Here is a 12,814-nt window from a genome sequence, read left to right as displayed (position 1 = left end):
CGTAAAACCTGTATACTTCCCAAAAAAATAGAATATATACATATATGTAAATCATTCTCGGAAATATGCCATGCCAGATGCCTCGAAATAAAATGCAAGTACTCAGGTAATGCCAAACAATGTCATATAATCTGTCAACCGGAGTCACCTAACGCGACCTGTACGACTGAATCCAGACCTCAAATCTCTAACTCACTAACTATACCTGCACACAAGTCGGAACCACCTAAAGTGGTCTGTACGACAGGACTGGGTGTATAATAAGTACACTCAAGTGCTACGATCACGTGAAGACTGGGCGAATAATTACGGGTCACCTACGAGTCGGAACCACCTAAAGTGGTCTGTACGACAGGACTGTGCACCTAACTTGGATCCAAGATGAGCGTGTGGTGCGGGAGGTGAACATCATGTGAAGGATTGTGCCCTACTCTAGGCGGGAGCACTAACACCAGGGGCGCAGGTTATGACCTCTCTATGCATCTCAAATCACTACTGAACATAAACATAAATCATAACTTACCTGGCACTTACATGTGCGTCCACATCACCAAACATATATATATATGCAACTAATAATGCATAATCAACAGCAAACATAATGCATGGCATAAAAACGTATAAACATTTCATTCCACTTTATGGGAAAAACATAAGTATATAGGTATATACGGAAAACCAAAAGCCCACTCATTGGTATGTAGAAGGGTCGTAACCCCCTTGCCTTGAGTGACCGCGCTCGTCCTCGGGATAGGTCTTACTTATATACGAAACAACTATAAAAACGTTAATTTTAAAGCACATAACCAACCTTACGAAATAACTTCTCATACAATGCTCAAATGGGGTGTATGAATACACCAACGTGATCTACTCAACCTCACGAACATCCCCATATTTTAAAAATAATTTTCCGACGTTGCACGCGCCCCCACGAGCCGGCCAAGGCACAGCCACACGCATCGCCCACGCGCAGGCATGTGCCTGGCACACTGACAGCGTCAGTTAACGCCGTCATAAATATTCCGTTAACTTTGACGGATTCTGTTAACGCCGTTAGGAATATTCCGTCCAAACTGACGGACTATTCCGTCATCTTCTCCAGCCAAACTCTAGCGCCGTCGCTGGCGCCGGAAAACCGGGAAAAATTCAAAACTTCGTATCTCACTCGTTTTTCAACCAAATTTCACAAAATTGGTACCAAAATGAAGCTTACAACAAGAGGAACCAATCCATACCACTTTCAAGCACCAAAACCAACAGAATCTCGCCGAGAAAACACCACCAACTCCGGCCAAACCTGCAACTCACCATCCCGACGTCCAAAACCTTCAAATGAACCACTCCAAGTCTCCTAAGGACCTCACCAAGTTTACTACAAGCTTGAAATTCCCAAAAACACAATAATTAACGTGTGCATAAACAGTGATCAAAATCGGGAATCTCGAGTTCGACGTGAAAATGAAGGTATCCTTACCTCAAATAGGTATGGTTGAACTCCTAAGGACCTCACGAGCACAACTGTGTAATTTGTTTCCTCGATTTGTGAAGATTTCAAGGGTTTTGGGCGTTGTCCGTACAAGAAGATAGGAAAGGAAGGGAGAGAGAGGGGTCTCGAGACAGGGTAGAGAGAGTGAGGAATGAGTGTGGGTGTGTGTGTGGTCCAAACTCCACCAACCAAAGCCCAAAAATGACCACACAATGAAACAAACATAGTAGGGGCAAAATCGTCATTTCACCCATACGGTACGAAAAGTCCGGGACGAGCTGTCACATTTAAAAGGTCAATAAAAGTTACCTATATTGAATAAATATTTTTTTATGACTTATAAAAACCCTATCAAAATATTTTGATATTCAATTATAACTTTTTGTGAGTCTACAAAAGTCTTAAGTGTATACAAAACTCATTTATCTAAAAAAATTTAACAAGTTTTGTTCAACAAAAAAAATTAAAGTTACGGATTTGAATGCTTTTATAGTAAGTTTTTTGACATAGCAAATCCAACCTTCCCTAAGATTTTGATGAATATCAATTTTCTCAATTCTATGATGATGTTAACACTCAAATTTGCAAGTTAACAAATTAAATACTAAATCCTTGATGGGATTGGAATATGGATTAAAATTAGCTCTGGCAAATTTTTACACAACCCGTTACATACACAACACGTAAATGACACGAAAATAATGAGTTTTGGATCAACATGATAACTAATCGGATCGTTGTCGAGTCACACTATAAGAACCCATTAATAGCAGGCCCTTAATAGGCTTACACGAAGGTGACAAGCGGGTAACCCGTTTCGACACGTTAAGAAAATAGTTGGTTTGATGATTTTAATTTTTTATACCAAAAAAACTTACTATAAAATACAATAGCCATAGAGTATGCTAGAATTTGTACCCGTGCGTTGTTGCAGGGTTGAAAATTATATGAAAGATTATGCAACTGCAATCTTCATAAACAATGTTCGAGTAAAAAATTGAGTTATGAACGCCAATGCAATTTATACACAACCTCATCATGAATGAAACAAATTTAAATGTCTAAAGAGAATTCTATTTCTTCAAAGTAGAAAGGGGAAAATAATTGTTCACTTAAAAAGTTGGGGCAACGATAACTGCATCAAGTACAACTGTAATATTTGAGGAGATACATGCCAAATAAAGTTTACTACATTCTTAGCCTTTTCAAGTTCTACATGCAACGAACGTAAAGCTTAGATACCAGACTTGCTCCTAGGTTGAGCTGTATCCAAAGAAGGGAAAATTGACATTATTTTGCAATAAATTGCAAAAAACGCCTTGCACAACCCTCCATGATGCAGAAGAAAACAAAGACAGTCAACCAACAATGTACGATGATAAAACCATAAGACAAAGTCTAAAGGTGACAGTGATCCGAAAAAAAATATGCACGATAACTTCAAAATTGAGTTTTGGAGAGAGAGGGAGATGTGAAGTCATCTTGTAACCAGAGACCAAATCTTTTTTTTTCTTTTCTGATTACCCTGGTGGCAATTTGACTTGAGGAATCCTAAAATCAAACCATATAAGGTTCAATCAAATTTCAGCACAAAATATTAATTAGAAAAGCCCTAAAGTGGAAGCGAAAAACATTGAAACTTGCCTAATGTGATGTGTAAAGTTTCAGCATCTGCTTGTGAAAAATATATTGTTGTGACATGTCATATGCTAATCTCAGCTTCTCAGAAGTGACATCAGCAATTGACCGTCAGGTAGGTAAAATTCATACGATATCTTACAAACCATGAAATAAATTATTGCATCAACATTGTATGCTAAAAGAAAACTCATGTTTCTATATGAACCCAAAGTATGATTTTTGCATATACCTTCCTGGATTCATTCTTTGGATAAGTGTCTCGTACTGATCATCCATGTTATGTGAAAAGCTAATTCTAACTTCTGCACTAAGTCACCAAAAAAAAAAAAAAAAAACAAAACAAATAAAAAAAAAATTAGACAAAAAGGTTGGAAAGAATAAAAAAGAACCAATTGGAGAGATGAAAAAATTCTAACCAATCGAGAAAAGATACTTTTAAATCCCAGAAAAAAAAACTTAAGAGAAATTTGAAAAAAATAAAGAAAAAGAAAGAGAACATAATTTTAATCATTATCCAGTCTTTCAATTGGAATTACATAGAAAATTTACTAAAAATCCTAGATTCCATCACGAAAATGAATTACGAAGTAACGCAGAAGTGAACAGACAACAGAAATCAAAGAAAGGAACACGTAAGAACCGAAACGATAAAAACAACACATACCCATTTCAAAGCCCCAAAATCTGCAAAGACCAAAATTCCATTCCTTGCAAAACCCCAAAATTAGAAAATTAGAAAATTGTATTTGATAACAATGAAGAAATCCCAAAATTTCTAGTTAAAACAAAATTAATACAACCACTGCAAAAAATAATCAGACAATAAAAACTGAAATTCGTAAAACATTTATGTAAGTAGAGAAACTTCTGCGAAAAAAGAGCAGCGGAAAAGTACGAGTGGAATCCGTTAAAAAACCACATTTAAAGATAATGGTGTTAACATACATCAAAAATTTCATGCTGCAACGCTTTTGCACTCTTTATTGTTAACACCTAAAGTGGTGGTAATGTATTTGTAAACACGAAAATTCTGTAACAAATGAAACGAGAACACGTGTACAAAGTAGATTGGTATTGATGAATTTGTTTACAGTCTCTGTTTACAATTTTCCTCTGATTCATTCTTTAAATTTGATGTAGATGTGTAGGTTGTTGATCCAAGGATCGCGATAACTTGATCTCGGACGAACGATTGAACGATTGTTTCAAGTTTTAAGCTTGAAACAATGCATGAATAATCTTCACCTCAGGTTTAGGGTTGCAACAAAGGTAGTGTTGATGTAGGATTTCGTTGATTCAAGGGTCTTGGCGACTTGATCCTGAATCGAACGTCGTTACAAGTTTTGAGCTTGTAACAAAGTCTTGAAGGAATTGGCACAAGTGCTTGTTGATTCTTCAAGGGTGTGCTTCAGCTTTGGTCGAAAAAAAGTTTCGGCTTTGGTTGTGCGTTATTCGAAGAGAGCTTTGGCAGCATATTAGACTTCAAAGATTTGGCAGAGGTTCTCATTTTGTGGAAATTTCAACCCTTTAATGTAGAAATTATCGACCTTGAATGTAGAAATTATCAACCTTATGCTTGTCTGATAACCTTGTATTTATAGACTTTTCAAAGCTTGCCTTTGGATGGATTTGGCTTTGATTTGTGCCTTGATTCTTCCATGGGAGAATTTAGGCATGTTTTGTGTCTTAATTTCCCCTTGCTTGGCCGAATTATATGACTTTCTTGCCTATTTTGTGAGCACTCTTCAATTTTTGCTTGTTTTGTGAAGATGCCTTAGCTTTCTTTCCCGTTTTGAGACCAATTTGGGCCCCTTACTGATTTTAAGGAGATTTCTTCCCCTTTTGCTGACTTTTGGGAAGGTTTTGAGCTTCCTTTGCTTGATTTGTGCCACATGTCATTGATGACTTGTTTATTTGTGATGAGTCATATGCTATATGGAGCTTTGTAATGCATCATTTGAAGTAAATTGGTATCTGGGTTTGTTATTTTTGGTTAAGTTTTAGTAATTTGTGTGCACCATCCATTTGTATTTATAGTAATTACCTGCACAAACCTCAATCACCTTACAATATCTCACTATTCACACATAGTTCATACAAAATGGCACATTGTGACCTCTCTTTGGCCAGCAACAGTTTTCCGAAAAGAAATCAACTATTACTATTGTTAATTATCAATCTGTTTGGCCAATTCATTGCATACACTACACCAAAAATTGCACAATTCATTGAATTTACATACAATTGGGAGAAGTACAAAAACAAAGACAACGGCAAAAATTATCACCATAAGAATTACACTATGAAAAATCTAGAGACCAAAATACTTGTGAACAGAATTTAATCACATTAAGAGATACACTTTCGGTTCCAAAACAAATTTTCCTAAGCAAATTAAACGCAAAAGAAAGGGGATAAAAGAATTATCCAGAAAATACAGGAAATGGTTCAATTTTTATAGGAAACAAGTCTCAGATAAATAAAATTAAATTAAATCATGGGAAAACCCCAACAAAAGAAAAAGGAAAAAGCAAACGAAACGATCAATTTTCTAAATGGGAAATCAAAATTGAAGAGAAATCCAACATAGAAAACCAACAAATTCAAGAATTTTCACACACAAATTGCAGAAAATAAAAATGAAAAAAAAAAAATTAAAAGAGAGGGAGAAATAATGCATACCAAGGAAGAGAAAAAGCTAGAACCGACCATGCCATGGTATACATTGTACAATATCTCAATTTTCAATACCAATTGCTTTTCTCAAATCCAAACGTCTCTCTCTGGTCCTCCCTCCCATCCCAAAGTTCTCACACCAGCCCAGCACATGGTAACACGAAATTAATTTATTCATGATTACTCAAGGGGTAAATTACATTTTACCCCTTTTAGATTTAGGGTTAATTTCAATTTCTAACATCTTTAAAACATTTCAATCTCATACATTTACTTATCATTTTATTTCAATTTCATACAACCATTAGAAAATCTGTTAAATTAATCGTTAAATGATGACGTGATTCCCACGTGGCTAAACACTTAATAAAAAAAATTAAAATATAAACATAATTAACTAAAGAAAAGAGAAAAAAAAAAAAAAAAAAAAAATGAAATTGTCTTCTCCGACCCATCCCCTTCTCCCATCCCCATCACCCCTCCCAAAAATCCCCCCATCACCCACCCCAAAAAATCCCACCCAAGCCCGCCCCCTCCGTCAGTGGGACCTAGACCTGACGGGCTAGAGTTTGAACTTGACTCCTCCGTCGTCGTCTTCTGCAGCAAAACCATTGGCGATGTCGATTTTCCCCAATACTTGAAGTTGGTGCAGAGGGACCCGCAAAACAGCCTCTTCCATTTCAAGACCAACTCCTTCAAACGATCGCAGAGCGTCCGATACCCACTCGGGCAAACTGGTTGTTGCTGCCTTCGCCGATGGGGGTAAGGCCGACAAGAGCCCGCTTCGGCCTGTCAGGTCTAAGTCCCACCTCGTGAGCGCGCTGGTTAAGAAGAAGAGAGAGGAGTGCATGAGATTAAGGTTAGGGTTAGAGAGAGACAGAGAGAGAGAAAAAAAGAAGAAGAAGAAGAGTATAGGAAGAAGCTTGGGTGGGCTCAGGTGGGATTTTTGGGGGTGGGCTCGGGTGGGATTTTGGGGTGAGTGATGATGGATAGGAGAAGGGGATGGGTCGGGGAAGACGATTTCTGGGTTTTTTTTTTTTTTTTGAACTTTTCTTTAGTTAATTATTTTAATATTTTAAATTTTTTATTAAGTGTTTAGTCACAGGGCACAAATGTGACAGTCACGTCATCACAAATAGGGACCTCATATTTGCCACAGCATCACTTAACGGTCAACTTAATAGATTTTCTAACAGTTGTATGAAATTGAAATAAAATGATAAGTAAATGTATGAGATTAAATATGTTTTAAAAATATTATAAGAAATTGAAATTGACCCTAAACCAAGAGAGTAAAATATAATTTACCCTTACTCAAATCCCAAGTTGGATAAGTGACTATAAATTCTTGAGGCATCTAGTGACCAAGAGAAAGACGATTGCTCTTACCTTCAAAATAGCCATGTTAGGTTATTGTCAAAATTATATCCACTTTTATCATATTTATAAAAGTCTAAATAAAAGATTATGAAACATTGTGTTATTTACATGCACCAACATGCAGGAAAAACATATGGTTTCATATTCCAAGAGAAAAATAAGTCAAGGAAAAGCCTCAATACCTAACCTTGTTAATTATTATGATGGTGGCTGCTCAGTATAGCATCTGATCATCTCAAGGACCTCTTTGAAACCGTCGTGGAAACATGTAGTTGGGAATCTGGATGACAGCCTAGAACAGTATTGTAACTCAAAGCCTGATATTCCTAAAACCTGTGTCAGCTTTAAAAAATCTAACTATTTCTTGAATCACCAGCTACCATTCTTTAAAAACAGTTTCCTGGAAACCAAGATCATTCAAACGTCACTATTATTAAACCTATTAGCAAGAACAAAGATTCTTAAACTTCCTATTTCCATATATGAATTTAAGGAGGAGAGGAAAACAGAGTTATGCATTAGTGTACTAAATGGAAACTAAACAAAGTGTTGTATTCAACTTTCACAATTATAAAAATAAAAAATTTGGTTCCACAATAGCCCCGAGGAGAGAAGCTGAAATTGCTCACCTTGAGTTACAAAAGCCCCAAAAAAAGGAAAATCCAGGGCCCCCTAAAACCGAAAATAAAACCAAATTAAACATCCATATGCAACCGAATTAAGCACCCACATGCAGAATCCGAGGGTACAAACAAAACCCCCAAAATCACAAAAAAGAAATTTGAATAGAAAACCCATCTGCAAATCCAAAATCACAGAAAAGAAATTGAAACACCTATATTGAGAAAGCTGTAAAAATCACCAGGAAACGCCAGCTTTTCTGGGTACAAAATTTCTCCGAATCCAACTAAAGAACCGAAGAAACTTCTATAGATTGGGTGGTTTTTCAGCAAGAAAGTGTGGTTGGTAATTTGTGAGACAAAGATCGCAAGGTCGGAGAGGGAGAGAACGTGGCGTTTGAGAGCGAAAGAAATCGAGGATCGAGATCGAGAGCGACATAAGCAGGGAATTGTGAGGGAAAAAAGTGGAAACGGAAGGAAAAGTTGAGAAGCAGTCGATGCAGTGCTATGAGCAACACGTGGACAAACGCGTAATGGAGAAGAAGCGGAGGGCATTTACGCCATTGAAAATGACAGAAGCTGAAACTGATCAACAAGTGGAAAAGAAGGGCAAAGTCGTCTTTTTATTGTTAAAAAAAATGAAAAAAAGGCAGATAACAAAGGAATTGGAGGGCTTTTTCACCCATTTACTGTTAATGAATAGTGATTTTGTGTTGAGTTTTAGTATATGTATAATATAATGAATATATTGTATATTAAATATGTATTATTATCTATTTATATAAATTTAAAAAAAAAAGTTGTTTAATTAATTAATTTATTTTTATAGTATACTATAGGCAAAGAGTGAAATTAAAAAAAATTAGAAAACACATTAAAGCCTAATGAAAATATCGTCAATATAACTCCTGAAGATAATATCCCAAGCCAAAATTCTAATACTATTTCCTTTGGTGATTGGTGAAAATTGAAGGGTTTTAAAAAACGTGCAAGGTTCCATAACCTTGATACGCAACTCCCTTCATTTCACATATCCTTGAGCATTTGATATTTTGTAGTAATGTACTAATATTTTTTCATTAGGCTCTTATTTTGGAGTATGTAATACTTAAAATAGAAATGTTTTTTTTATTTTTTTTATTTTAATTTTTTATGTTTTGAAGTAATATTTATGTGACAATGAGGTATGTGTATATACTAATTTAGTATTATGCTTTCCATTTTTCTTGGGTCAAATTATGTTTTTCATTTTCATTATTTATTGATTTAAAATATATTTTCTTTAATAGGTAACGTGTCGGGTCATATTACCCGTTTACTTTAACGGATGTCAGGTCTAATTGGAATGAAATGGACTCAAAGATTTAAGTGGGTCTCCCTCAAAATTGGGCCACTATGTGCTCAGATTATATTGATTTTAGGACTAAAAATAGCGTTCGGCTAATACATAAACTTTTTTTTTCAGTCGTCTGACTGCAATACAAGAGGTTTCCACCCCTTTATATAAGCCATCAATGAACCCCCGAACCTTGGGTTCTCCCAACTCGGTATTTAATACGCCACCTATGTAGATTAGCATACTTAAACATTTCCACCTACCAACCAAACATTTGGTGGTGGAATCACATGTGTTTAGTCGAAATGGCGGGTGCGAGCCGAGCGGTACTCATCCTTAGTTATCCAACCCTGTCCATCTAAGCGTCTTTCTAACCACCTTTACATCCCATCTTAGGTCTCTACCACTAACAGGGAGTTGCCATGTAGCCTGATTGACATCTAGGTAGCTCTGTTCTTAAAGACTTATGCCATAAAGCTTTCTGGTTGCTCACATGTCTCTGGAATCATAAAGCTCTTTACATATGCTAGTTGGGCTAAGCTCATAACTAGTAGGCTATAGTGCTCGAGGGTATTCTCTTCAAGGCCTTTGGGCCTAGGCCTACGCAATCTCCTTGGGCTTTTCGTGGCTTTTCTCTTAGCCTGCACCAACTTTAACAGATGATATACTCCACTGCCATCAATCATAATTGAGATAATAATACCATAAACACCGAACTTTTTCATAAGTTTAGAAATAAACGATTACTACATTAAAGTTGAACAAGCATTATAGATCATGGCTCAAAAATGCAAATGTGTGAAATTATTTTTTTCAATATAAACTTTTAAACAACACTATGCATGCAAAATGGTGATTTAACTACATCGTGCCCAATGGAAAGCACACAAACAGAAATTAAAGAATAACTAACAGAAGCTAAAGCATACAAAATAAAGAAAATGATGGAGAGGCCCAGGCCTTTCCTTGTCCTAATGTATGCCACTAGAATAAAACCACCACCGCGCGGTACCAAAACTGATATTGTTAAATAGGCTCCCTCGAATCCCTCTTGATTAAATGTTTATAAAGCTGTGCCTATCTTTTGTATTCATTGCTGCTAACTCAAGAGTGACTCGAGCAAACTCTTCGTAATCATATGCTGACCATGATCGAGGTTTTGCATTCTTGAAATGAATGTCATTAGTCAAAGGAGGCAGTCTTAGAAGGCTATTGAATTATTTTGGATTGTCTAAGGAAAGGTCATAAAACAAAGTGGGCTATTTGACAGACATGGGTGCATAGAACAAAAAATTGGATGCGCATTAGTTGTTCACTTCCAACTGCTTAAAAATGCTTGAAGTTCAAATCTTCCCACCCATTGAATAAAGAAACACAAGTTGCATGCATCGAAAGGTGAATGAAATAAGTTCAGAGCCTGCATTTGGACTGATACGGGGATGTCAAGTTTTAATGAAAATACATGTCCCATAATTTCATCTTCGTTAAAGCCAATGCATAGTAAAGTGAAAGCATGATAAGAAATCCAAACTAAAGAGGAACACAACAATGACAGAAAACGGTCGATATTCGTTACTCATATCAAATTTTTTTCATTTCTTCAACTTTCTGGCCTTTTTATTTATAGTAATCATAGATACATTTCTTTGGTACGCGTGTATTTTTAAATTTTAATACATTATTCTCTTATCTTTTTCTAGATATTGAATAACTGGGAAGTAACAAGGAATGCAACATCCCTATATAACATGACCCAAAAGTTAGTCGTCGATACTGGCATAGGAAGCGGAACTTCAACAGAGGCCAATGCTCTTTGGCAACGAACAAGGTCATCTTGGGCCTGCGTGAGGATTTCGGTGACCGATTTGTCACCGTCATTGACCCCTCGCACTGATGAAATTGAGGTTCCACCATAAAACCAATTGGCAATATGAGGAGTAGCCCAAGATCATATAAGCACATAGCAAACCTTGTCCCTCACCGATGTGGGACAACTCTCAACACGCCCCCGCACGTGTGGCGGATTTTCAAGCCTACACGTGGACAACAACTAGGTGACGTGGAGCGCGTGTGGCCGTTTGGCTTCACACGAGGACAACCCGCTCTGATACCATGATGAAATTGAGGTTCCACCATAAAACCAATTGGCAATATGAGGAGTAGCCCAAGATCATATAAGCACATAGCAAACCTTGTCCCTCACCGATGTGGGACAACTCTCAACACGCACTGCGAAAACGAATGCTCCTAACGCAAAATCATACGAATCTACACACTGCTTTATAGCTGTCGTGCCATTAGCATTTTTGTCGGTGGCGTTGAAAGCTTTTTCAAACGTAGCTTTGGTTTGTGCTGCATTTGCTGCTGCTAATTTAAGAACGGCTATATCAAGATCTTTGAGATTAGTTGCCGATCTAATTGGAATATCTTTCCAAAGAGCTTTTACGCACTGCCTATAGTTGTAGCCGAATTGTTCTTGGGTTTGCTTGCAAACACTCCTAACTAATTGGGACGCTCTTGCATTTGCAAATGGTGCTGGAGACGACAAGAGACATAAGAACAAGGAAGCAATGAACACTGCATAACTGATTGAGGGGGCCATTGCTCAAGATGTATGTTTTTAAATTGAAGCTAACGATATTACAAATTCGTTGCTTGGGTTAAGAAATGAATGAATGGAGTATGATATATATAAGCAACCCAAGAAGGGTATATGTCTAAATTTAGGGGCCTAGTCTTCTGTACCTTTTGTTTTTGTTTTGCTGTTACGTAATAAACCATTGGATGGAAATTACTTGCTTTAACCCATTCTTCTTGTGATTTTTGTTTGAACTAAAACACAACAAAAGGTGGACCTCATGGTTTCTAGAATTCGAATCCTAACGATACAATTGGACATTGTGGTTTTTGGTGCATATATCTTGTAATTTAACCTCTCTAGACCTCAACACAGTTTGACCGTTACTCGCATCGTTGCCCACAATTTTAAATTTGAATTTGGCCGTCACAGGATGCTCGTAGTTTGTCATCACATTTAGCTGGCGGAGCCAAAAATCGAAGTTAGGAGGATCCTCTAGGCCATGTGACAAAAATTAGATTAAAAATAATGCGATCAATGAGAGAAGATTTGAGGGTTAACTTTTGTGTAGGAATGCAAATTTGAATCAAAGGAGAGCAACGGAGTCACGAAAATAATAATTTAACACTGAGATAATAATACCATAAGCACCGAACTTGTTCAAAAATTCTGCTAAAAAGAAACGATTACTACACCGAAGTTGAACAAGCATTATAAATCACGGCTCAAAAATGCAAATGTGATTCTTTTTTTCAATATAAACTTTTTAAACAACACTATGCATGCAAAATGGTGATTTAACAACATCGTGCTCAATGGAAAGCACACAAACAAAAATTAAAGAAGGGGTGTGATATCCACACACTCCTTTTTACTTCTCACACATCTTTTTAATTTTCGGCCGTTGGATCGGATGAAGTGAAGAAGATTAATGAACAAAAATTAAAAAGGATGTGTGAGAATTAAAAAGGTGTGTGTCGATAACAAACCCCTTAAAGAATAACAAACACAAGCTAAAGCATACAAAATAAAGAAAATGATGGAGAGGCCCAGGCCTATCCTTGTCCTCATGCATGCCAATAAAACCACCACCG

General features: G+C 36.6%; 1 protein-coding gene and 1 long non-coding RNA gene across 3 annotated transcripts; both read right to left on the bottom strand.

Annotated features, from left to right (window-relative positions):
• Positions 1-7,002: 7,002 nt before the first annotated feature.
• Positions 7,003-8,243, bottom strand: LOC137714208 (uncharacterized). 2 transcript variants are annotated; one of them, XR_011065411.1, is made up of 4 exons: positions 8,049-8,243; positions 7,816-7,858; positions 7,369-7,586; positions 7,003-7,195 (listed from the first exon to the last, which is right to left on the bottom strand). It is a non-coding gene; the product is annotated as an uncharacterized lncRNA (long non-coding RNA). The 2 variants fall into 2 exon arrangements; XR_011065410.1 differs by lacking the exon at positions 7,003-7,195 and having other exon boundaries at positions 7,206-7,586.
• Positions 8,244-10,838: 2,595 nt separating this feature from the next.
• Positions 10,839-11,744, bottom strand: LOC137714779 (uncharacterized). The gene is made up of 2 exons (XM_068453920.1): positions 11,369-11,744; positions 10,839-11,032 (listed from the first exon to the last, which is right to left on the bottom strand). The coding sequence occupies exons 1-2, from the start codon at positions 11,742-11,744 to the stop codon at positions 10,839-10,841; spliced, it is 570 nt and encodes a 189-aa protein (XP_068310021.1).
• Positions 11,745-12,814: the final 1,070 nt, after the last annotated feature.

Source organism: Pyrus communis, chromosome 14 (genome assembly GCF_963583255.1).
Source record: "Pyrus communis chromosome 14, drPyrComm1.1, whole genome shotgun sequence".
NCBI lineage: Eukaryota > Viridiplantae > Streptophyta > Magnoliopsida > Rosales > Rosaceae > Pyrus > Pyrus communis.
This window is presented reverse-complemented; position numbering and strand designations above follow the sequence as displayed.